This window comes from Hylobates moloch, unplaced genomic scaffold, assembly GCF_009828535.3.
Source record: "Hylobates moloch isolate HMO894 unplaced genomic scaffold, HMol_V3 SCAFFOLD_21, whole genome shotgun sequence".
Classification (NCBI taxonomy): Eukaryota; Metazoa; Chordata; class Mammalia; order Primates; family Hylobatidae; genus Hylobates; species Hylobates moloch.
This window is the reverse complement of record NW_026652296.1, coordinates 43,556,428-43,583,641: the sequence shown is the minus strand read 5'-3', so window position 1 is coordinate 43,583,641 and position 27,214 is coordinate 43,556,428. Positions and strand designations below refer to the sequence as shown.

Genomic DNA, 27,214 nt, shown 5'->3' with positions numbered 1-27,214 from the left:
AACACTGCACATGACACAGAGCTCACAGGCCCCCTCCCACCAGGGCACTGCCAGGCTCCACAATGTGGGAACTGCCTTTAACTTTCCACCTTGCCTCAGTTCATGAATGCCTCCCGGGCGCCTGTGTGCCAGGGCTGGGACAGGCACTGGCCTCCTTCTGGAGGCCTCAGAAGAGCTGGCACTACCTTTCCTCATTCCAGACCCCAAAAGGAGCAAGGTGCTCCTTGCTGCTCCTCAGAGGACACAGGGCTGCCTCAAAACACCCAGAAAGATGAGTGTTCCATCAGCTTTGGTATAATGAGGGCCTGTTTATTTGACTTAGAGACAAATAATGGAGTTGTTTCTTCTCCATAAAAAAAGAAAAAAAAAGTTATTGGAAAACGCAGAAGGGTGAAAGGGAGATACTAACATTTACCCATAATCCTACCTCCCAGCAGTGGCCTCTTTTTCCCATATGGACTTATCTGACAACGTGGCAAGAATGGGCCTCCGAAATGCCTGTTTAAGTGTTTGCCACCTCATGGAGGTTGGGTGGGTTCTCCTGGGCCATGACACAATGGTCCCTCTGGCCACAGAGTAAAACTGGCTTGCATCAGCAGGCTGGGGAAAGAGGGCCCCGCAGAAAGCAGGCCCACAGCCAAGAGAGAAGTGCCATGCCCCCAGGGTTACCCACCCCCTTCCATTAGGCAGAAAGGTCACAGGTCCTTGGGTGAGCTCCAGACTCCCCAAGAGTGCAACAAGTACCCTGCATCCACGCATCCCCTGAGTGACGTGCTAGCAGAGGTAAGGAGGAAACACCTGTTTCCACCCAGCAGCAACAATGAATGAAGCAAGCTCCAGTTAAAAGCACACTGTTCTGGAGCTCACGCTAACTGTGGGGTCTTCAGAATGTACGTATGTACTTCCTCAGTCTACGCCCACACTGCAGGATCCAGACTCGATTCCAGGTGCTGGGTGGGACAGCTCTCCTGCCAGTGTAACACCCAGATGGTGATTACTACAAGATCAGCGCAGCCCAGGGTGGGAGGCAAACCAGCATAATCCTGCAAACAAAGACTCAATCTGAGGATAAAAATAGATTTTTTTTAAAAACCAACACCACTGCATACACATACGTCTTGTGCTAGAAACTTGACTTTCCTAATAGACACCGTGCATAAGTGCTCAGTTAACTATCAGAGAACAAACCAGCTAAAGCCTGGACACGTGCGTCAGCTGACAGTACCCGGAACATGGGGAAGCTTCCGTTCCGGGGAATTTCCACTTCTCCAGGATCCCATCAATTTCCTCCTCTCCAAACATGTAGTAAAGAATTTGTGCCTTTCATTTCCAAAGAAAGAGGTTTTCTCCTTATCCCATGTCTGGGTTTATAATGCTCCCCCCGGCCCCAAACCTCCTGAAGTTAGAGTCATTCCCAGAGTAGCACAACAGCACTGTGTGAGGAGTGCTGAGTCAGAAAACAATCTTGTGGACCTCTCATCGTAAATTGCGAAACGTTTCTGGAAAGCAATGCAGCACTGTCTTCCTAAATTAAAAACTTACCCACCTTTTGACTTGATAATTACTTATCTAGGACTTTACTTTGTAGAGACACACAACAGTGTATGTACATCATTGCAGCATTAATTTTAGCTGCACTGCATACTACTTAAATGTCATTTAAATAAATTACAATATATTCATGCTAGGGAATATTATGCAGCTGAATGTGGCAGCTTCTCAGGTGCAATAGGGAAAGATGTCACCAACACACTGTTAAGCAGACAGCAGTGTGCATTGCAGCTCCCGTTTGTGGGTGCCCATGTGAAGAGCACAGTGAATTTGTCCCCCTCCCCCGGGAAGTGGATGGTGATTGGGATGGAGCAAAAAGACTTTCTATTTTCACCTTCCATGCTTCCATACTGTGAATTTTGTTTGCTGGAAACACATATTTATATAATAATAAATTGTAAAAGGCAAGGATTAGGAAGGCAGGTGTTCTCTGTCAAATACAGCCACGGACAAGTGGTAAAAACCTGCTGCAGGGCCCCCATCTGCTCTTGGAGGAAAATCAGAGCAGAAGTTCTGGAAGAGCTCCAGCCTGGGTCTGCAAAAGCATGTCCTGGGCCTACCACTCCTACCAGGTCTCCCTCTGGGGCACCTGTCAGCATGGGGCCCTGCTGGACCAACCAGGTAACAGGTAAGGCCAGGAAGACTGAAGAAGCAATTCAAGTCTCTGGTGGAGCCCAGCTCCAGTACTGGTTTTGCTGCTGATCTGTCCTGTGCTATGGGCCAGCCACAGCCTCCGTGACCCCTCGCAGCATCCTACTGTGATATAGAGGTCAGACAGCTCACCCCGCCCTGTACTCAGGACACAGCAGCCAGAACAAAGCAGGAAGGAGCAGTGTGCAACACCAACACAGGTCTGCACAGACCGGCCAGTGATTCAAGAGGCCACCTCCTTTCAGATGGTCCTGTTTAGAGCACTGCTGTGCAAAACTTTCTGCTCTGGCAGAGATGATCTGTCTCTGCACTGTGTAAGGGGAGCCACTAGCCACGTGTGACTAGCAGGCACTTGGAATGTGGCTAGTGTGACTGAGGAATGGAATCTTTTATTTACTTCTGACTGATTTAGCTGATAATTTAAATGCGCCCATGTGACCAGTGCCTCCCATATGGGACAGCACAGCCCTAGGCCCTACACCTCCCCTGCCCAAGTCAAGGCCTCCTGGACTCACGGGAGGAGCTCCCGTCCCGGCCTGCTCCACACCGGTGATCCAGAACCCACTGCCAAGCACCTCCCAGATCCCCGCAGCACAGCCCTCATGTCACCTCACCCCTCCCACCCAACACACTCACACTCACAGGTCCCTGTGTTTCTAGACGCCCAGGGACAGTCAGCCCACCCGGAGTTTTCTGCCTACGGTTGCCTCAGGTTGGGCACACATGACCCCCAGAGAAGCTGGAGTGGGCAAGCCCCAGACTGACAGGAAGCTCAGCCCCAGCAGAGGGGCAATGAGGTGCAGGGCGGCCAGTGGGGGCCACTGCAGCCTTTCCAACAAAGGGAGGAACCCACGGTCTAACATGCCTCTCATCCGGGCCTGCTCACCCGGCAACATGGGCACAGCCGCCAATGTTAAGTGGAAATCCAAATAATTCTGGAACATGAAAACTCCACATATAAGACGTAGCAAGGGTGAAACCAATTCCATAAGCCACTGGTGAAAACCCATGTTGGGGACTCACAGATTTCTGCCTCATAGCCTCGGGCACCACAGCTCATGGCTAACTGCAAACCAAGAAAATCGTCCGAGGGCACAGAGACAAGGTGGGAAATCACTGCGAGTGATGGGGCGTGCCTGGAGCAGAGAAGGGCCTTTGCAAGGCAAAACGGCCAAGCAACCAGAGAGCGTCACCGACAACTGACTCTGCAGTGGTGGGAATTCTGCCAGATGCAGCGACATGCCCACCATGCCCAGTGCGCCCTCGGGCTCTCCCCTGTGTTCGTGTTATTCGTGTGTGGGAAAAGCAGACTAACTGTGAGGAGAGGTGCACACTTCACTGAGCCCACCCAGGGCCTCTCTCTTTTACAGTCAGAGCTGCAAAGCAGCTGGGAGCTGGGTGCTATGCAGACAGACCTTCTTGCACATGCCACCTGGCAGTGGCTTAGGGGTTTGTTAGCAAGAAGATGGTAGCCACAAATGAATCAAGGAATGTCCCTGGAGCCCGTCAGCTGCAAAGAGCAGAAAATACATGTGTGCTAATGAATAAGCAGGCTGTGAGAGAGTCCAGAGGAGACCAATACATACAGATCACAGGCCAAGAACAGCCTGGCCCTGGCCAGGCATGGTGGCTCACGCCTGTAATCCCAGCACTTTGGGAGGCCGAGGCGGGTGGATCACCTGAGGTCAGAAGTGCAAGACCAGCTGCCAACATGGTGAAACCGAATCTCTACTAAAAATACAAAAATCAGCTGGGCGTGGTGGTGGGTGCCTGTAATCCCGGCTACTTGGGAGGCAGAGGCAGGAGAATCGCTTAAACCCAAGAGGCAGAGGTCACAGTGAGCTGAGATCATGCCATTACTTGCCAGGCTGGGTGACACAGCGAGACTCTGTCTCAAAAAAAAAAAAAAAAGAACAGCCACCTGGTTCCAAGGTGGACAGAAAGAGCCACACATGCATGCCTCACAACCCCCAGCCACCAAAGGCCTATGCTGACTGGGACATTAATATTAGATACCCACCAGCACAGACTAGAGAAAAGCACACTGTACGGCTAACAGTAATGCATGAACCCGTTTTTCTTTGTTTTGGTTTGATAATGGCCATGCAGGGTCTGACCACTGCACTGAAGGACACAATAAAAGGACAGGGCTCTCCACCCCAATCGCTAGCCGCACAGACTGGCGTGGGCCGTCCACGTAACACAGACCTGACCTCCTCACATCCCAGGGCAGGCACCCTCCCTTCACCATCTCCCTGCAGGAGAGCCTTTGTCATTCCAGGACTCAAATGTCCCCTACATCCTGAATGTGACCCCATCATGGAACTGGTGGCAGCAGGTGCTGAGTGTGAATCATCTTAAGCCAGAGTTCTAAATGCTTCTTCTTGTACAGAGGCTGCTCCCCCAGTGAGAGGATCTCTACCTGGGACCACGGAACTCCAGACACATTAAGGACTTACGGGTTTTCTGTGGATAAACTTGGAGCCTTACCAATATGCACTACTGATTCTGTGGAAAAGAAGTAGACTGAATACATTGCTTGTTAACTGGGATTTCAAATACCTTGAATTTCGGGCCTTACCACTCAATCACATGTGTGTTTGCTAGTGACTCCCTTCCATGTTCATAAATGCCTCCTTTCATCTGTTCTGAGCTTTTGCTGCTTGAGCGTCATGGAATCATGGAGGGTCTCTTCACTGTGGCTGGAGCTCTGGACCCGTCACCAAGTCCACGCTCCCCTATCAACAATCCTGGGTGACTCTATAGCCTCTGCCATTATATAAACCACCCTCAGCCCCTAAGGTCTGTCCACTGTGGCTCTCGGGTCCTTCTTTGCACTTCACCCCCAAACTACTGAGATGAACCCACAGGCAGAGGCCTGCGGTGCTGAGCTACGTCCAGAGACAGCACGCAGGAGCAGGAGTTCCAGCAGCCCCTGCCTTCCAGGGATCTTTCTCAGTTGTTTTAACATCTGGAATTAAGGAAGTATCATTATTCCTTTATTTTTCGCAATGGCAAAGAGAGTATTTAAGATAATATATCAAGACTCAATTTTATCTCCCTAAAATAATTTCTGAAGGGCATTATATCAGTAAAGTTTTAATAGGAAATTCTTCGCTTCATCAGTTCATTGGAATTCCTGTCCCAGTAGCATTACTGAAGGCTTTCCAAAGGGCGTTCCCAGCTCCAGGGGGCGCTGTCACAAACACAAGTCCTAGGGTCTTCAGCATTGCTTTTTGACTTTTATTTTTTTCTTTTTAAAATTTCATGTAGAAACCAGGTCTCACTATGTTGCCCAGGCTGGAACTCCTGAGCTCAAGTGATCTTCCCGCCTCGGTCTCCCAGGGTCTGAGGATTAACAGGAGTGGGCCACCACGCCCAGCTGCTTTTTGACTTTTGAAGAGAAAACTACTACTACATTGAAGAAAAAAAATCAGAAAGGAATTGTACTGTATTTCCTACAGTTCTGGTTTATCTTGTTATCACTTATTTAATGTCTCCACCTTCCATTGTTCTTGAGGCATCTAAAGAATTTGGCACCCGACTTCTCCAATGAAAAGTCACACTGTACCACGTGACCATGTCTTTGCAGGTTACTATGGGATCTTCACAGGCATCACTGTTAGTGGCTGCACTGTGTCTGGGTGAGCTGCATGCACTGAGGCCCTCGGGGTGGTCCGAGGGACACCCCGGCCACTAACCCACAGACCTGGCTGCCACAGTTTACACTGTTTCCTGAGGGGAGTCCGGGAGAAGAAAAACTACTAGCCCCTTTGAGGCTCTTGATACATTTCACAAAATTGCTTTTCAAAATGGTCACACAATTTACAATGCCAGCATTTAAAAATATACATTATATATTTATATTAACAGTTTTTAAATAAAGCTTACTGGCTTTAATGTGAGTTTTCAAAATTGCTAGTTAAATGATGATGTCTCCTGGATCCTGACTGGCCCCACGTGTGAGACCTAGGACCCACAGCATCAGCAGCTCCCAGGAACTGCTTAGAAATGCAGAATCTCAGGCCCCACCTGGGAGCTACTGAGTCACTGTCACTATCGTAGCAAGATGCTGGGTGATTCATCTGCATACCAAAGTTTAAGAAGCACTTCAGGAGGGGACGTCTCCAGGATCCTCACGGTGTCTGGGGAGTGGCCCAAATCCACCACAGATGGCCCTGAAGATGCCTTTGTACATCAACCATGGGAAAACAGGCCTGAGATTCCTCAGTGCTAATTCAAGAAATGAAAATATAAAGTCCAAGAAAGAACTTTCCCCATGTTTTCCAGACTCCCGACACTGTGAAGAAGAAAGAAACCACCTTGCGGGCGGCGTGTCGGTGGCACGTGTGGCCCTGCCTCTGCCTCTTCCTTGTGGTTGCACAGCCTTGCGTGGCTGTGTGTCAAGCTCCCCCATGTCAGCCTTGGTGACTTCTTCTCATAACAATGTCAGAGTGGCCATCTTCCACCATCTGCGCTAATCCATATTCATTTCTTTTCAAATTAAATATCTTTCATCCAAACCTTAAATTTTTATAGAGGCAAGTGCTTGGCGGGTCTAAGTAGACTTTTCCAAATTATGAATATATGAACACACTGCCCTAGATCATCTGCTGAACGTTTCCTTCCCTACTGCAATATGATGCTTCTCTCATTCAAGTTCTCAGTCAGTTTCAGAGCCTTCTAGTCCCCTACTTGTAATTACAACAGTTGGGAGACATTCACACATTGACAGGACTGGCCTTCTAAAATCCACTGTAAAAAAATCTGTTAAATTATTCTTACCTATTTTTCCCTCAGATGGGACTTTTGGAATAATCCGTCAAGTTAGGGGGAAAATCTTCTCAAGAAAGTTTGGCTGGAATAATGGTGGACCACTAAATTAACTTGACAATTACTATCCTTTCAGGGATACTATTTCATCTTCTTCTCCTGGAATATGGGGTTTGTTTTCTTGGTTCCAACTTTATCACCCCACTTAAGCTGTTGTGTTACGTTCACAGAGGTCACACATAGGTCTCATCCCTAACAACGTTCTTTATTACCTGCAAATTAGAACAATTCTGTCTTCCTTTCCAATATTATCATCACACTTCTGTTTCGTATCTCGCTTCAAATGTCTAAAACCACACGAAATAACAATGACTATGGGATGCAGGAAGCTGTGGACATGCCTGATGTGGAAGAACCAAGTAAAAGCCGATTCTCAGCTCCATCCCCAGCTTTGAATCAAGTGGAACATCATGTTAAAGAAAGGGCAGTGTGTCGCCTGCCAGCCTCTGGAAGTAGGGCTGAGGCCAGAGCGTCTGGGTTTTCAAAGGGCTTTCGAGGCCACCTGATCCGGGCTGGGCAGCTGGTCCCTGGCTTCCCACAGGAGCCTGCAGCCGCTCCCAAGGGACAGGGCCTCTCACACGGAGCAGGCGGCTGCTGCCCTAGCAAATGGCCCATCAAAAACAGCAGGAGGAGGAGGAAACCCCACGAAGGTAATAGCCTGACAGAGACAAGATAGGGAAGCCCAGCTAAAGACACAACAAGGCCTGTGCAACCCGACACAGGTCCAAACATTTCACACCTCCTAAGATACCCTTTGTCAACACAAATGCAATTATTTTTCCAAATCAGCTAATGGCTATTTAAAAACAAGAAAAGAAAAGAAAGGAAAAAAGGAAAGGAAAGGAAAGGAAAGGGAAGGGAAGGGAAGGGAGAGGAGAGAAAGAAAACATACGTGAAACCGAATGAATGACAAACATGAAACAGGAACTCCCTGGACCAATTTCTACAGTAATATACGCTAAAAAGATAAAGGTAAACCAGTGCTTCATATGATCACATATCTATCTATGTAATCCAGTGTCTATGTTAATGCTCTATAACGCTTTACTAAATGACTAGGGTGGCGCAGGGGAAGGAGAAGGCAGAAGAGGAAAGAATGCAACTGCTCCTTAAAAACACCTTCCTACCGTCATTCACTCAACAAGCACAGATACACGAGTCAGGCTGCACAAAAGCATCAGGTGAGGCAAGAACATAGAACAGGCTGACGGAACACAGCTAGACAGTTAAGAAAGACTTGCCAACATGCAGAAGTCTTCTACACTGTGTGGTGGACGGAATTACTGCTCCTAATTCCTCACCTCTCCTTGTGCTCCCATATGTTTAAGACATGCCAAGACGCGGACCTATTGCTCACTCCTCACCTCTCCTTTCTCACATCACCTTGCAGTCCCTTCTCCCTGGACACAGCGGACTCCCTACCCCTTGACTCAGGCTCAGACACATCACTCGTTCTGGTCAATGAAATGCTGGCTTGAAATGCCCTTTTGTGCCTCTGTTGTAACCATGAAGGGCCTCTGCCCTGGAGGGCGCCAGAAGGACCACACATGGAACTGACCTGAGCTCAACCTGTAGCAAAGAGTCACAAACCCAGTTAAAACCAGACTGAGGCGGAGCTACCAACCAAGAAAGCTCACATCTGCCAACCTCCAGAAGCACGAGCAACACTAAATGACTGCTGCTGGGGGCCGCTGAATTCTTTTTTTGAATGTTTGTTACGCAGCCTTGTTACGACAATAGCTGACTGATACAGGTGGCAAGCCCCGAGAAAATCCATAAGTCATTTAAAGACAGCCTTTCCTTTTAAGTTCATAAAGAAATCAGTTACTTACCAGGCTCACCTTTTTTCTTTGAACCAGACTTCTTCTTGGCAGGAGCCTCTTGCTTTGGTGCCTCTGGGCTCTGGGCCACATCTGTACTTCTGCCCTGGACAGAAGCTGACTCTGTCTTTTTACCCTGATTGGCAGCTGCGTCTGCCTTTTTGCCCTGGTTGGGGGACCCTTCTGCCTTTTTGCCTTGACTGGGTGACCTTTCTGCTTTTTTCCCCTGGTGTGTAATACCCTCTACCTTTGTGCCCTGATTAGCAACCGAATCTGCTTTTTTGCCCTGGTTGGGAGCTCCCTCTCCTTTTTTGCCTTGGTTGAGACTCCCTTCTGCCTTTTTGCCCTGAGCCCCTTCTGTCTTTTTACCCTGATTCTGGGCTCCCTCTCCTTTTTGGCCCTGGTTCTGGGCTCCCTCAGCCTTTTTGCCCTGGTTCTGAGCCCCCTCGGCCTTTTTGCCCTGGTTCTGGGCCCCCTCGGCCTTCTTGCCCTGGTTCTGGGCTTCTTGCCCTGGTTCTGGGCCCCCTCGGCCTTCTTGCCCTGGTTCTGAGCCCCCTCGGCCTTCCTGCCCTGGTTCTGAGCCCCCTCGGCCTTTTTGCCCTGGTTCTGGGCACCCTCGGCCTTCTTGCCCTGGTTCTGGGCCCCTTCTGCTTTTTTGCCCTGGTTCTGGGACCCCTCTGCTTTTTTGCCCTGGTTCTGGGCCCCCTCGGCCTTTTTGCCCTGATTCTGGGCCCCCTCGGCCTTCTTGCCCTGGTTCTGGGCCCCCTCTGCCTTTTTGCCCTGATTCTGGGCCCCCTCGGCCTTCTTGCCCTGGTTCTGGGCCCCCTCTCCCTTTTTGCCCTGGTTCTGGGCCCCCTCTGCCTTTCTGCCCTGGTTCTGGGCCCCTTCTACCTTTTTGGCCTGGTTCTGAGCCCCCTCGGCCTTTCTGCCCTGGGCTGGGGCCCCCTCCACCTTTTTCCCCTGGTTTGGGGTTGTATCTACCTTTTTACCCTGGTTCTGGGCCCCCTCCGCCTTTTTGCCTTGGTTTGGGGTTCCTTCTGCCTTTTTGCCTTGGTTTGGGGTTCCCTCTGTCTTTTTGCCCTGGTTTGGGGTTCCCTCTGCCTTTCTGCCCTGGTTTGGGGTTCCCTCTGCCTTTCTGCCCTGGTTTGGGGCTCCTTCAGCCTTTTTGCTTTGATTCTGAGTCCCCTCCGCCTTTTTGCCCTGAGCAGTGCCAGTGGCTGGTGTGTTGCCCTTGGCACCCACTGGGGGCACCACCACCATCGGCACCTCCTTGGGAGCAGTTTCCAAGATGGCAGCCTTGGAAGTGAGAACCTGGATGGAATTCACTACAGAGCTGACAGCTGGTTCCACTTTTGCCACTTTTTTCTCCTTCTTCTTTTTGTCCTTGGGGGAGGAGGCCAGCTTCTCCTGGGGCACGGCTGGAACTGTGGCGACAGGAGCAACGATAATGGGGGGCTGGACTGGGGTTGGAGCCACAGCCACAGCAGGAGCCCGCACTGGTTCTCGGAGGAGGACAGTCACATTGGGGGCCGGATCGTGATCAGGTATCTTCCCATTAGGTTTCTCTTCCTTTTTCTTGGTCTTTCCTTTCTTCTCCACTGTTTTCTCCTTCTTTTTCTTCTCTACTTTCTGGTGGTGAGTTTTCGCCATCTCCTTGCGCTGGTTGGCTAGGGCTTCTTCATATGACGTTTCCTTCATGGAGAAAGTCGACACCAGGAAGATGCCAATGGCAGAAACAACCATGAATCCTCCAAAGACCACAACCCCCAAGGTTTGAGTGTCGTAAATATCCATCCTGGCTTGCTTTCCTTTCACCTGTCAAACATACATGGAGGTTACTATTTACAGAAATCGAGGCCTTCAACAGTTTCTTTCCCTACCCTACCACCAAACTTCAGGTTTCACTAATTGTTTCTTCAGGTTAATAAATTCAGAGAAGAAACAAACCCAGGCACTCTCTGATGTCCCACATTCTCACCTGCTCCTCTTTAGGAGTGAGTGATTCGTACCCAAGGCATGAGCAGTCCCCATACAAAGCAACAGTAGAGTCAGAGCAGAGTGCAGGCCTATCTCTGGAGCACACACGCCCAGGAGCCTCAGCAGCCATGACCCCGATGCAAGATATTCCCCACCACAAGGTCAAAGATGCACAGGAGCTCAAACGCAGGCCAGGTGTGAGACCATGGGGAGTGGTGGAGACTGCAGCAAAAACACCCGTCCCCACCTAAAATTAGGCAGTGACACTCTGTCATGGCCGACTGCCCTAGAAATGTGATTGCTAAGTTGGAAGATGTTTTGATTTTTCATGTTAGGCCAGACACTTTAAAAAAATTTTTCTCTCAACGTGAAATTGACTGATTTCAAAAATATGTGAACCAAACCAAACACATCTGCAGGCTTTCAGCCACAAGCATTTTGGCCAGCAGGCCCACAGTGTGCCATCTCCACTCTGTTGCTTCCCTCTTCCCCAGTGCCAATAAATGCCGCTACCCAGGATCAGAGATAAAAACCGCATTACAATCCTGAAACGTGTTCAAAAATTCAGTGAGAGAAAATAGCCTTTTGCCAGCAATAGCTCCTGAGGAGTTATGGAGCCTGCAATTTGCATGTTGGGAAACAGGAAGAATCGGTCTTGGGAGGCCCAGAAGATGCTGGGTTTGGAATTTCACATCCAGAAGCTGCACAGAGGGTGAGGAGACAGTGTCAGCAGGCCCCTCTGTCAGACAACGCTCCCCAAACCATGAGGATGAACAACACCGTTCTCACTGCCTATGGACCAAAGTCCAATGGGTCAGAGGCAACCAGGTTCATACACCTTCCTGCCATAGCCCAGGCTAAGTTTGACTTCACTGAGGAACTCCAGGAGGTGTATTTATTTGGATACATTCAACCCAGTCCTGAGTCTCTTTGAAGAAGATCGATGGAATGAGCAAAGAGAACTCAAGGGTAAGGAGGGGTGGGTAAGAGGAGATAGAAGGAGGTGGAAGAAGAGAGGAGGGGAAGTGGACAGGCCTCCCCCAACACTGCCCTGCAAAACCTCTAGATGCTGTGGGAGGCTGGGTCCAGGCTGCTTAGAGGCTCAGATACTGAGATTCTTCTCCTAAGAAATTGAGATCCCCACTCCTCTTGAGTGGATATAGAGGAGGCAAATACAGTAGGAATCAAATATAAATTTTGACATGAGGGCATTTTAAAGAAGGGACTGAGAAGGGAGACTGTTTTCAATGTCTTGGCATTGTGTTCTAAGAAAAATCACTCTTGGCTGGGCGCGGTGGCTGACACCTGTAATCCCAGCACTTTGGGAGGCCGAGGCAGGCAGATCACGAGGTCAGGAGATCGAGACCACCCTGGCTAACACGGTGAAACCCTGACTCTACTAAAAACACAAAAAACTTAGCCAGGCGTGGTGGCGGGCGCCTGTAGTCCAGGCTACTCGGGAGGCTGAGGCATGAGAATGGGGTGAACCCTGGAGGCGGAGCTTGCAGTGAGCCAAGATCGCGCCACTGTACTCCAGCCTGGGCGACAGAGCGAGACTCCGTCTCAAAAAAAAATTTTCAAAAAAAAAAAAATCACACTCATCACAGAAGAAACACATTACTTTGGCCTTTCTAAGACCTTTGCAGGAAAAGGGTTTAAAACACTCATGACAAAAAAACTTCCCAGCATATGCTCTCCCTGGGGACAACTCTATCAGCTGCTGTGGCAACACACTTCTCCCACACTGTCACTCTGCGTTGAGTGGGACTGAGTCACACTTTTCATTCCAGTCTTAACCTCTACAAAGTCTTAGGGGAGCTCACGGAGGCCTTTGAATCCTGGGTAAGGCAGCATTTATATTTCCAAAGGGGTTCTGACCTCTGGCCGTGGGCAGTGACAGTGTGATCCACAGCCAGGGCACTCTCACGTTTGATCATTGAGGGAGGGTACCAGGAACTGTACTTCCGAGAACACACTCTCAAGCTGGGTGTTAAAAAGGAAATCGCACCCTGCTCAGCCATGGATGGATTCAGTGGGTGGGAGGATGGGGACAAGAAGGTCTGGAACATGGTACAGTCAACCCTCACTTTTTGGCAGGTACCCACCAACTGAAACTCCTCTGGGTACTTACAAGATTTCTCAGAACTCTGCCAAAATGGACACCACATTATAATCACTACATTCAAAAATCCTACGGCCAGGCATGGTGGTACAAGCCTGTGATCTTAGCACTTTGGGAAGCTGAGGCGGGAGGATCGCTTGAGATCTGGAGTTCAAGGCCAACCCAGGCAACATAGTGAGACCACATCTCTATTTAAAAAAAAAAAAAATCCCCTAAAACACTCCCCTTCTCTAGAGAAACGAACATTTGGGGCCTAGGTCACCCTCACCAAGGCTCCATAAACCCCGAATGGTTTCCCAACAACCATGTGCTCGAGGGGTGGTGGTCTCCACCGAGTCGCGATTGGCACGGGTTGCAGACCGTGACACAGTGAACAGCCATGCACAAAGCGGGGCCTGTTCACAGCCGAGGACTGTGGGGCTCTGTGCAGCCTTGTGGTTTCCAACTTCTAAACTCCGGCAGAAAAGCCAAGGCTGGAAAATGAACTTTTAATCTTACTCAACATAGGCAAACAAAGAATACAAAAATATATTCTCTGTTGGAACCCAGAATCGAGAAAAGCAAACTCGGGAGAATATTTTCCCTTTGCAACGCACACAAATGTATGTTTTATAGCAGCACAAATGTGTCTTCCCAACTTTTGCAGAAAAAGAAATTACATCCCCACCACTAATTCCCAAGTTAGAATTTTTTAAAAGAAATCTTTCACAAGAAAATGAAAAGCCCTAGTCTTAAGTAGTAATACACTGAAACATTTAAGGCTAAGGCAATACCGCCACAGACAGCAAAGAAATCGAAATGAAAAACAACCTTTCTGCTGCTTTGCAGAGTCAGCTTCAGTGGGGCATAAACATCATGCTGGGAGATCCCTGATTCACAGAAATGATGAAGCCAGGGATGCCTCTCAAATTCGGTTCTCACAATCAGCATTCCGGGAGCTTTGCTCCTGAAATCCACACCGTGATAAGAGGCCCCCAACAGAAACCTCTTCTAGGGCTTCCTCCACTGCACCAAAGAGTTAGGGCAGATGTGTGCCCACCCATACCTTGTAGGGTCTGACCACAGTGATCTATATTCTGTCAATTCCAGAAACTTCTGTCAAATATGTACTTTTACTCACTGCAGTGGTCCTCCCTTATCCTCTGGGAAACTTCCCAACACCCCCAGTGGGTCTGAAACTGCAGTAATACTGAACCCTATATACACTATTTTTTTTCCTATACCTACATACCTATGATAAAATTTAATTTAGAAATTAGCCACAGTACGAGATTAACAATAATATAATAGAACAATTATAACATTATGCTAGCATCACCACTCTTGCACTTTGGGGCCACGATTAAGTAAAGTAAGGGTGACTCAAACATACGCACTGTGATACCAGACAGTGGATCTGAAAGCCGAGAGGGCCACCAAGTGACGCACAGGCAGGTAACATAGACGGCGTGAATCCACTGCACACGGGATGGTTCACATCCCGCTACTCAGAATGGCATGCAACTTAAAACTCAGGAAGAGTTTCTTTCTGAAATTTTCCATTTAATATTTTCAGACCACAGCTTTCTGCTGGTAACTGAAACCACAAAGAGTGAAACCATAGATAAAGGGCGACTACGATATTGCTAACACACTCAGACTGTAAGACAAAAAGATGAAGGCCCCAAGAGGGAAGGATGTAGGAGGCTGCGCAGAGGCTGGACAGACTGAACTCACTGGCCCGCCTCTAAGATCTCAAGAGAATGGCTCTTCTTCTGTTAAGATTCGGGGAACAAAAGTAAGAGGAAGCCCCAAACTCTTTAGACACAGAAGATATTTGCTAATTCACATGGCCCAGCCAAGCCAGTTGGGTCCAATTTGGCAGCTGGGATTTTGGTAGGTATTGTGAAAAGACCCTCAACAGCTCCCAGGACTCTGTCTCATTACTAAGCAGCAGCTCCATGGGGGACCATGTGTGGAAGCTTGGAGAAGCTGTGGGGTAGGGGTGGACAAAGAAAACAAACCCCCAGATCCATTTCCTGGGCATAAGGTGACCTGCTAGGAAGGTACAGAACTAAAACAGAATGACAATAAAACAGAGACCCTAGTAGACATGGCTACATCAGAATCAACAGCTCCTAATTTTTAAAATATTATGAAATGACTCATACAAAAGACTAAGAAGAAAAATATGAACATCCATTAGCCTACCACCCAGGTTTACCAAACCCTAACATTTTGCCATATGCACTTCAGATATTTATATATATATATATGTATGTGCCTGTGTGTATATATATATGTGTGGGGGGGAGGGACACACATGTGTATATGTATATATATGTCATCTCCCTTCTAGAGGGGTACAACACCCTGAATGGGTCACTTACCACTTCCACCTGCTTTTACTTCTATTACATGTATTTCTACAAACAAAATACAGCCGTTGCTTTGTGTGTTGGTAATTGCTGTGCAAGTGACATTGTTCTGGGTGCTATTTGGTAACATTGACTAAACTTTGTGAGAATATTCATATAGATACACATAGCTTTGGTTTATTCTTTTTGTTTTTTTTGAGACAAAGTCTCTCTCTGTTGCCCAGGCTGGAGCTCAGTGGCATGATCCTGGCTCACTGCAACCTCTGCCTCTCAGGTTCAAGCCATTCTTGTGCCTCAGCCTCCTGAGTAGCTGGGATTACAGGCGTGTGCCACCATGCCCAGCTAATTTTTGTAGTTTTTAGTAGAGACGGGGTCTCACCATATTGGCCAGGCTGGGGCTTATTTATTTTCACTCCTATATTACATAGCTGAACCAAAAATTATTGTCCATACTCCTATGCTTTTAGGTTTTAAAAATTTATGCTATCACACAAAATTGTAGTGTGACATGTCTACCATACAGAGTGAAAAATCTCCTTTATACCCCTGAAGCCAGCCATCCAGGGTCGCTTCCTGGAGACAACCATTGTGACAGAAGTCGTTTTACTGTTTATAAGTTATTTTCTTCAAAAGACTTTGATAATGCATTTCAAAGTCAGGTTTTCAATCACCAGGAATTTACTTTGGTATGTGACAGGAAACAGTGATAAAACTTTCCCCATCAGTTTAATTACCCAGCACCATTTCCTGACTGGTCTCTTCCTTCCCCCACAGACTCAGATGGCCATCTCTGTGCCATTCAGTGGATCTGTTTCTAGATTCTACACTTTGTTCCACTGTTATATTTATGCCCTGCATCAATGCCACATTTTCAGCTTAAGCATCCCCTACAAAATTTCTACTGGAATTTGTATTTGAATCACACTGAGTTTATACATGAACGTAGGAAGGATTGATATTTCTAACTATAGAAGCTATCTGTCAATGAATATGGTATGCTAGAGCACTGCACTGATTTAAATGTTTTCTTCGAAGCCAGGCACAGTGGTTCATGTCTCTAGTCCGAGCTACTTGGGGGGCTGAGGCAGGAGATCACTTGAGCCTTGGAAGTGAACACCAGCCTGAGCATCATAGCAAGACCCTGTCTCTTAAAAAAAAAAAAAAAAAAGTTTTCTTCCATACTTCTATAAGATTTTAATGATTTTCTCCATAAATGTCTTACATGTTGTTTTGTTGATGGTTAGAATATCTTTTGTAAATTACTTCTTCTACTCCTCAGCTACAGACAACCAGCAAAGTAATTCATTTCTGCATATATATCATTTACCCAGCTATCATCTATGTTCTTGTCAAATCTAGGAGTTTGTAGATTCTTTCCGATTTTTTTTAATAAAAAGTAAGCTGTGGAAAAAAAGACAGTATTGTTTCTTGCTTTCAAAACCATATGATCTCATTTCTTTTTCTTGGCTTAACAGAGCTGGCTGAGAACTCTGATGCAGTGCTGAGCAGAGTCTGTGCAATAAGCTGCCTTGTAGCATTCACAAGTTACTACTTCTAATGTTTTACTACCAGTGTCGTACCAACTGCAGGTTTCTGGCAGAAATCTTTCCTCAGGTTAAGTAGCATGTCTTATATTCCTAGTTATCTTTTTAACATAATTGAGTATTGGATTTTACCAATTGCTTTGTCTTTACCAGTTGATATTTTCTCCTTTAACCTGAAATATGTGGAATTACAGTAACGTACAGTCTAATAATGCCAGTTCACGGAAAGTTTCTATGGTATAAATGTTTCTCGATGGAGATTCTTTTCTAACACATCACTAGATGTGGTTTGTTCACATTTTTATGTGAGATTTCTATGTGTATTTTAAAATGAGAAAAATCAGAGGTGATTCTCAGACTGTTCTCTGATCTTGGTATTAGGGTCTCCTGAGTCTCATAGAATGAGCTAAAAATCATTCCTTTTCCCCTATTCTTTGGGATAGCTTGTGTAAAGGTAGGGTTTTCCGTTCTTTGTAGATCTGGAAGAACTTGCCCATAAAACCGTCAGGATTAGTGTTCTGAGATCTTTTCTTAAAGGGGGAACGGTGGCTAGAGTGCTGATTTTTAACAATTTCAATACAATTTAACAACAACATTAATTTCAATGATGATTCTAGGACCAGCTGCTGGGTTTGTGATCCAATCTATAAAATTAATATTCATTATTCCTTCCTCCATCTTCCACTGGTTTATTCTGTCTTTTCTAACTTCCTGACATGGCCATGTATCAACTTCCAGTCCTTTCTCTTTTCTTGCAGCAAATATTTAAGGCAATAAATTTCCCCCTAAGTACTGCTATGGCTTCATCCTACAAGCTGTGATGCTAACACATCTTCCTAACATCCATACATGACCGAATTTCATGAATGTCTCCAGCTGCTTCCACAGTGGTCAAACTACCTACAAGGTCTTAGGTCTGCTGCCCTTCCCCATGACAAGCCCCCAACACACACACATCTGGACTGGTCAGTGTTGTTCGGTTCCGGACAGCTGATACTTGCTTGTTGACCCAAATGCTGGCCATCTGCTCATCACTGCTACATGCATCTCATTCCTTTTTTTATGGTCTTGCCAAAGTACACCCTTGAGTCGTTCTTTCAGCAAGGATCTCTCCTTCATAAACTTTCTCAGTCCTTAAAGCCCTGAGAAAATTTACTTCACCTTCATGGATTAACTGAGGACAGAAGTCCATGCCGACAGTTTTCTCTCACCATGTTGAGATGTTATTTCACTTGTCTTCCGGCCTTTTCTTGATGAGATGTTTAGAAAGACACTGTCAGTCTATTTGTCATTCCTTTATAATATCTTTTTAATCTCTCATTACTTTTAAGATCCACTTCTGGGGTTCTAAGGATTCAGCAAAATGTTTTTAAGTGTATATTTAACTTATTCAGGCTCACTGTGCTGAGTGTGAGGAGTTATGTTATTCTTCAATTCTGGAAAATCCTTGGCCACTCAGTTCTTTGAAAATGGTCTGCTCCCTATTCCTTCCTGGTAGAGCTCCTACTGAGACCTCAATCTCTCTGTGCTACCATTTGGAGAACTCGTTAGACCTACACTCCAATCTTCAGCTGGATCTCACCAGCTCTATAATCAGTCCTTCGAGTTATCCCATTTGTTTTTTAAGTCTGACTGGCTTTTCTATTTTTCATTGTCTTCTTTTCTACCTTTAATAGTGATTTTATATTATATCTTTGGTGGGGCTTTATCACTGGTAACCCTTAATGGGCTGAGTTGTGGGCCTGCCTCTAATGAGCTGTTTTATCTTTGCTTCAACTAGGCCCTCAGGGAAGACCAGCCAGGGACTAACTTTTACAAGAGGCATGGTCTCCTCTTACAAATTATCAGGAGACTGTGTCTCCCTTGCCCAGGACAAAACAGATAAATTCTTACCTGTCATCTCCCCTTGCTACTGCTGGGCAGGTGTTCTCTCTAGTCTGTCCTCCCATGGAGGGTACAGCCCTTCAAGGGTTCAAGTCTTACAGGGGGATGTGAGAGAAGGCTCAGTTCCCATTCCTGGTCTCAGACAAAATCCCATTCCCCCTGGACATTAAAGCTAAAGACTCAGATGACTTCGACCGATAATACCGCACCCCTACCCCTGTCCCAGGGTCAGCTCACTGCAGGTCCCAGTCACTCGCTGCAACCTTGGCTTATGAACTCTGGTCATCTCTTTCCCTACCTTGTGAATGCACTACTACGCATTTTAAAGACTGCTTACTAACTATGTAATGTTTCTAAGTGTTGCAAAAGTGGGTTTCACATCAGTTGACCTAAAATTTTAAGTGCAATCTCTGATTTTTTTTTAACCCAAAGAAACTAAGAGAAAATGCAGTAACAAAGAGTCTGAAAAAATTTATTTCATTTCTAAGAGGATACATATAATGGACTTCCTATTTTAAAGAAACAATGTTACCCATTTTAAAGAAGAATTGAAACACTAAAAATAGAAATGTACTCTATTATAAGCCTTTGCTTATTCATCAGCCATTTCAGATTCAATTTCTCTGCCTGAGGGGGGAAAAAAAATAAAGAATTGACAATTTTTGGTGTCTCTCCAAATAACAGTCTTTGGAAAGTAGGTATTTAAACAGACCTAAATCTTCTGTGAACTTCCAAGAAGCCTACAGGCTTCACCTTACTGAGGAAGACAGCATGCCTATGCGGTAAGAATCAAGAACTGATGTCTCAAAATGGACATGAACAGTTAAGATGCACTAGAGCCCACAAGGGAGTTCTTACTGGGGTAAACATTTGTCTCCCCAAAGCAGGGGTCAGTTTCATCTATACTGTATCAAATCAAACCTCACCACATCAAATATGGTAAGTGATGAATCAATCTTCTACTCAATATCATATCAGGATCATATGTGCTAATGTATACGATTATAAGGATCAAATCTAAACAGAACAACCCAAGTATCCAGACGGAAAATAATACACACCATGGAGTCTTACACGTTTTCAGAGTTACTTCTTAGTTTTTCATAGTTTTCACACTCTTACAAACGGTAGCTCCGAAGTTTCGTTTTCTGCTTGTTGCTGGTATACGGAAACGTAACTGATTACAGTAGGGTGACTTTTCCCCCACAGCAACTTGCCTAATTCTAGTAACACATCTGTCGATTAAAAAAAAAAAAAAATTCTACATATTTAAGCATATGAATCACAGTGTTGTTTCTTTCTTCCCAATTTCCTATCATCTGCTTAATTTTTCTTGAATTTCTGCACAGGGCAGGACCTTCAACACAGTGCTAAAGAGAAGGAATGACAGCAAGTATTCTGTTTTTCTCATATCAAAGGGAAAGATTTAGGTGTCTCTCTTTAGTGTGAGATTTGCTAAAGCCTTTTTGTAGACATCCTTTATCAGGTTAAAGAGGTTGCTTTCTTATTCCTAGTTTACATAAATAGATGTTGAATTTTATCAAATACTTTATCTATATCTATTAAGATAATCATACTGTTCTACTCCTATACCCATAGGTGTGGGGTGAATATAAATTTATTTTTAAACGTTAAACCAAGTTTGAATTCCTAGGATAAAACGATTTAGTCATACATACTGCTGGATTTGGTTTATCTTTTCAGGTATGAGATCTGACTGATGGTTTTCTTCCCTCCTACCATTCTTGTCAAGTTTTGTAACAAGGTTGGCTGGCATCAAAATGAGTAGTGTAGGATTCTTTTTTTTTTTCATTGTTTCTACTCTTTAGCAATTACCTTTAAAAAAAAAAAACAGTAACACAGCACTCACAAAATTCAAACTTAAACAAATCTTTACCCCCCAAATTAATTCTATTATCCCTTCCAACTTAGACATTACTGTTTTCATGTATTTAATCTTATCCTTGTTCCAGCCTCTCCAACATTATTCTTTTACATGTATTTAGAACTGTCCAAATATTTACCACTTTCTTTACTCATCATCTTTTTCCACTTGCCATCACCTTCCTTCCAAGAATTTCCTTCAGAAGTTCCTTTAGCAAAGATATGTCAGTAGCTACCTTGGGTTTTTGTCTTAAAACGATCTTTTCACTCTCATTGTTGAATTTTTCCCTTGAGTTGCTGTATCACTAAATGTCTACATGTGGATTTATTTTTATTTACCCTGCTTGGGTTTTGGTTGGGTGTCTTACGCATTCCGCAAAATTCTCAGTCATTAGCTTTTCAAGTACTGGCACTGTCCTCCCTCACTCCTCTCCTGGAACCCCAATTAGAGACACTTCTGAATCTACTCTTCCTGAATCTTAATTGGTCTTACAAATTATTCATCTATGTGGTTCTCTAAATGATATTTCTTCTTCTCTACTTTCCAGGTCATTCACTCTCTTCAGTTTTATGTAATCTGCTAGTAAACCCATCTGTTAGATTTTTATTATAAAGACATGAACTTTTCATGTCTACAAGTTGTTCCTGGCTCCTTTTTCAAATTTGCTAGGTCATTGTATAGTTTCCTCTTCCTCACAGGTATTTTCAATCTTGCCTATTAGTTTGAGTAAGGCCTTTAAAATCTGCGTCAACAAGTCCATTATCTTATGTTTTCTGAGATCTGTTCCTGCTGGTCCTCATTCAGTGCTTTCATCCTTTGCATTTAGTTGTTCCTAACTATGGACTGTTCTCTTTCGCTTGATAATTACACCTGGGAATTCGGTGAGCCTAGGATAAAGGTGCAGTCCTTCAAAGATCTGCTCGCCCCTGGACTGGCCCAGGAACACTAGCTGTGCAGGTCCACTCTCAAATAAAGAATCTTCAAATCAGCTTGGAGTCTCCCACTACTCAGGTCATGGGATCCGTATGAGGGACAACTTGTGATACCCACTTCTCAGAATATGCCCCTCCCTATCCTGCCTGTAGGGTGAGAATGGGCTTACCTCTGACACCCCTTCTCCATGAAGGTGTCATGGCCCCCTGTGGTTCCAACTCAGGGAGCCTGTGTCCTATCATGCTGCCAGCATTAATCTCTGCCCCCTGTGCCTGGAGATGCTATCAGAACTTGAGAGTTTGCCCATTTTGCCAAAGGCCCCCAGGGTTGTCCTTATCCTCTTGGGTCACTCCTTTCACGGCCTGCCTCAGTGTCTTCCATTCTAGGTTTGTCAGAAGGTATTTTTAATGTCACTTACCTCTTGTCCAGGCCATCCAGCAAGTTAGAAGACTGGTTCAGGCCACCCAGCCTATTCTATCACCAGAAACCCAGTGTTGTCGCCCACAACAGCCGAACCAAATCCCAGCCAACCATGCTCTTCAAAGAAAAGGGAGCACGTGGCTGCCATGTGCCAGGAGGCTGGCTGTGCCAGGGAGACTATTACCAACTCTGGACCTGGATACACCATCCTTCATTACTAGGTGGGCCAGGGAGGAAGGGCTCCTGCAGGAGTATCCCGACACCGCCAACCCCTGGAGGTGGGCAGAGCTTCTAATTAGAAATGCGTGGGCCAGAGCTAAACGAGGTCTGGTACCCAACTATTGGTTCTTTTGTTTTTAAGAAATTCACTTTGTGGGGGAAGAGTTCCGATGAAGACTTCAATCTCAAGATATGAGCTTTGCTGAATTCCCTTCCATTAACTCCTTCGAGAAGAGCTGCATTTCCACTCAGGTTTATATTAGGAAATATCACCTGCTCATCGGCAATAAAATCTGACCCTCTCACAAGCTCTTTTCCCAAGGCCCACCTTTGATTAACAAATACTGCCAACCAAACATCCTATCTCTGTGATAGCAGAGAACTTCAGCCTGAGTGAGTCATTTCTTATTTATTATCAACGGTAACTCAAAATTCATTTTGGTTCCTTTTAGAATCAGCTACTTTATAATATATTCCAAGGTCTCATTCATATACTGTTGGTGGGAGTATAAATTAGTACAAGCACTTCAGACAAAAAGTCTGGCACTTTCTTTTAAAGCCAAGCACCTACCTCCTTCTGGTCCTGCAATTCCACTCCTAGGTGTACAGACCCAATGAAAATGTGTATAGATATTCACCAAAAGTCTGCGGCATTAATAGCCCCAAACTGGAAACTCTCCAAGTACCCACCTATAGTAATGTGAATAAACTCATATATTCACATGCTGGAATAGTGAACAATGAAAATGAACAAACTACAATTACCCCAACAACCTGACAAGTCTTACACGTAACGGTGAGTGAAAGACACAAAAGAGCATATGCCGTTGGAGTCCATTTACATCAAGTTCAAACACAAGCAAAATCAATCACTGGTATTATTAAGAAGAGAGCAGGTATTCCCTGCCCACGGATGGGCAGCAGCTGGAAGGGGGGCACAAAAGGAGGTTGGGGAGGTCGGGAATAATCTATTTCTTGATCTGCTGGTTAAACAAGCGTGTTTAGCTTGTGGATACTTATTGTGTAGACTCATGATAGTGCATTTTTCTGTATATATTTTACTTTAATAAAGAGTTTAAAATGTGTGTCATATTTCCTTGGAAAACGTGCCCCACAGATCCTGCAGGAAGAGCATCTTTAAGGCGTGAAGAATCTGTTACGGAGCCCTGTTACTACTACCACTTCCCAGTGCTCACACCCACACAGGATTGCTCCCTTCACAGACAGGAAGTAACTGAGGCCAGGGTCAAGGCAGGCAGTCACCTCCTGACCTGACAGGGCAGTGACTCAGTGGGACCCACAGCTCTTTATAGTCCTGAGGCCATGCCACCTTGCTGTCCTTAAGTCTTTCTTTTTTCTTTTTCTTTTTTTTTTTTTTTTTTTTTTGAGATGGAGTCTCACTCTGTCGCCCAGGCTGGAGTGCAGTGGTGTGATCTCGGCTCACTGCAACCTCCGCCTCTCGGGTTCAAGCACTTCTCCTGCCTCAGCCTCCCGAGTAGCTGGGATTACAGGCATGCACCACCATGCCCAGCTAGTTTTTGTATTTTTAGTAGAGACAGGGTTTCACCATGTTGGCCAGGCTGGTCTCGAACTCCTGACCTCAGGTGATCTGCCTGCCTTAGCCTCCCAAAGTGCTGGGACTACAGGCTGAGCCACCATGCCCAGCCCACCTGCAGTCTTTTTAAAATCAAACTGTATAGAATAAGTCTCCAGATCTTCCAACTTAAGAGGGATATGACTTAAGATAGAAAAGACTGAGCTTCTGAGCAGTGGCTAAAGTTGACCTTTTAAGAGTCCTTTGACACATCACCAATAAGACTTTTCATGAAGAGTTTCAATAATTCATTTATTCTTCAGCCTTGACTCCTTCCTCCCCTCAATCACTGTGATTACTATTCTGAAAATTAAGACTTTCCTTTCTAATTACTACAAATACCTAGAACTACCAAGGAAATAAAAATGTATTCATAAAACTAAAGCTACATCTAATTCCTATTCAGGATCAGACTTAATTAAAAACCAATTTAATGCAGTTGAGTTGTACACTTTAATCACTGAATGAGAACTTCAAAAAAAACACCACCTGGGTTTGAACAAGGGTCTTTCACCTTTCCAAGTAAAATGAGTAGGTCAGACATTCCCATTAGAAAGGGCTAGAAATCTAGTATCTAGTCTTCTTCACCTAAAATCAACAGGAGAGAAGAGGAGAAACAAAGGATGAGGCTGGACCTCGTATTGCCTCTTCCCAACCAGACCACCCTGCCTCAGCCATTGCTCCTCCTACTTAGCAGACTGCCACACAAAATTCCTCTGAGAAAAGAAAACCACCATGAGATGAGGCAGGAGAGGAACCTTGTCCCCTCCCTCACTTCCTAGCAGGATGAGGACTGACTAAGAGAAAATAAAATGTAATGCCAACTATGAGAATTCTCCCGGCCGGGCTGGGTGGCGCACGCCTGTAATCCCAGCACTTTGGGAGGCCGAGGCAGGTGGATCACGAGGTCAGGAGATCGAGACCATCCTGGCTAACATGGTGAAACCCCGTCTCTACTAAAAAAAATACAAAAAATTAGCTGGGCGTGGTGGTGGGCGCCTGTAGTCCAGCACAAGGCTGAGGCAGGAGAATGGCGTGAACCTGAGGGCAGAGCTTGCAGTGAGCTGAGATGCGCCACTGCACTCCAGCCTGGGAGACAGAGTGAGACTCCCTCTCAAAAAAAAAAAAAAAAAAAAAAAAAAAAAAAAAAAGAATTCTCCCTTCACCCCCCAAGGAACCTAAGGAACACTTCTGCCCACTAAACACAAAATCTACCTCTTTTCAGAGCAAGCCAGCACACTGTTCACACCCAAAACAAACGTTCTGTCTCCTGGTGAGTGTGTCGTCACTGAAATGCTCAGTGACTCTGTAAGGCCCACCTCACACTCGTTGGTTATACAAGGAATTAAAGGATGCTCACAGCCAAGTCTCCTCCCCAGAACTGGAGCAAGCACCTGGGAAGCGCCCAGTTCTGTCAAGGTGCCATGCATGATGGACTCCCAGAGACACTGGGATGAATCTAACCAGGCTGGAGACTGAGGGCTCCCAGGAGACAGCCAGCATCCACATTGTCTCCTAAGGTTCACTTCAAACCCCAGCCTCCGCTGGCAGGGCAGGATGTCCACATTTAACAGTGCCCTCTGCATGTGACTGTCAATTTCTCAACTGGAGGCAGGCTGGAGGTAATCCCAACTTCACTTGCATTTGGCTCTGGAATATGTTTTTGTATTTATATGTGATGCTCTAGGAATCCAGACTCCTTCGGGCTACATGATACACTCACAGAACGCCAGCGCTACAAAATCATCTCCATTAGCTGAGCAAGAATGGGCACCTACCGCGTGCTAGTCACTGCCCTCGACACTGGATACACCTCAGGAAACAAAAGCTACATCCCTGCACTGGTAGAGCTTACGCTTCAGAGCGGGAGATGACAAAGTCAGTCAAATACGGGACATGTCAGGGGGTGATGAAGAGAAAGTGATGCAGAGAAGTGCGGCAGGGAGTGGGGGTGGGGGAGCATCAGAGGCTGTCACTCCACACAGGGTAGCCAACAGGCCTGAAGGAGACGAGGGAGCCAGCCATGTGCCATCTGAGGAAAAGCTCTTAGGGATAGGCCAAAGTAGACGCAAAGGCCCTGAGGCAGAAGCACGCCTGAGGAACAGAGGCCACCGTGGCTGCAGCAGAGGACAGGGAGACGGTAGGAGTGAAGCCAGAGCAAAAGTGCCCTGGCAGGCCACTGGAGACCTTGACCAAGGAGGGTCTTGAACAGAGGAGTGACATGGTCTGCTCTGGCAACAGACTAGAAGGCAGGGGGTATAGGCAAAGGCAGGGAGCCCACCGGAGGCTGGGGAAACATCCCAAGGCAGAGGTGAGAGCAGGCTGGGCATGCTGGCTCACGCCTACAACCCTGACACTTTGGGAGGCCAAGGCAGGAGGACTCCTTTAGCCCAGGAGTTCAAGACTAGCCTGGGCAACGTGGCGAGACACCATTTCTACAAAAAAACTTAAAAATTCACTGGGTGTGGTAGCAGGCACTTGTGGTACCAGCTACCCAGGAGGCTGAGGCAGGAGGATTAACTGAGCCTGCAATGTTGTAACTGCAGTGAGCAGTGATTGCGCCACTGTACTCCAGCCTGGGTGATAGAACAAGACCCTCTCAGAAATAAAAAATCAAAAGGTAAGAGCTATTTGGACCAGGGAGAAGGCAGAAGTGGTGAGAACGGTCACTCTGGCTCTGTCTGGAAGGTAGGGCTCATGGGACCTACTGCGTACAGGGTACAGGTATGAGACGGCGAGGAGTTAAGGATAAACTGAGGTTTGTGGCCTGAAAGGGGGAGCTAGCTGGCCTAGTTTCATTTTATAGGAGGAGGAAACTGAAGCCCAGGGAGGAGAAGTCATGTCCAAAGTTACTCACTTATTCCAGGGATTAGAACACCCAACCAGTGCTTCCCCCACTGCTCCACACAGCAGCTCCATGGGACATGCTGATGACTAGTCCGGTCACACCGGACAGCCCCCAGCACCCTGAGGGACTGCCAATACCCAAGCACATAACATAAATTGGGGTAGGATGCTGGGTACTGACAGCACAGGCCCCGCCCAGAGAGGACAACCACAGTACACGGCTGCCACACAAGAAAGTCAACCTGGTGTAGTCAGAAATTCCCATTTTCCCCTAGAGAACCCAAAAATCTAGATTTTGTTTTTGTTTTTTATTATGAGACAGAGTCTCACTCTGTCGCCTAGGCTGGAATGTAGTAGTGTGATCTTGGCTCACTGCAAACTCCACCTTCCAGGTTCAAATGATCCTCCCGCCTCAGCCACCTGAGTAGCCAGGACTACAGGCACATGCCACCACGCCTGGCTAGTTTTTGTATGCTTTATAGAGATGGGGTTTTGCCATGTTGCCCAGGCTGGTCTCAAACTCCTGGGCTCAAGCGATCCACCCGCCTTGGCCTCCCAAAGTGCTGGGATTGCAGGG

The 27,214-nt window shown here is 46.3% G+C and overlaps 1 protein-coding gene across 1 annotated transcript in view; it reads right to left on the bottom strand.

Annotated features, from left to right (window-relative positions):
- RRBP1 (ribosome binding protein 1) overlaps positions 1-27,214 on the bottom strand; it is a 68,539-nt gene that overhangs the window by 36,088 nt on the left and 5,237 nt on the right. Inside the window, 2 exon segments of the mRNA XM_032142810.2 lie at positions 8,868-9,356; positions 9,359-10,670. Coding sequence (XP_031998701.1) covers positions 8,868-9,356; positions 9,359-10,649 — 1,780 coding nt within the window. The 5' untranslated portion in view covers positions 10,650-10,670.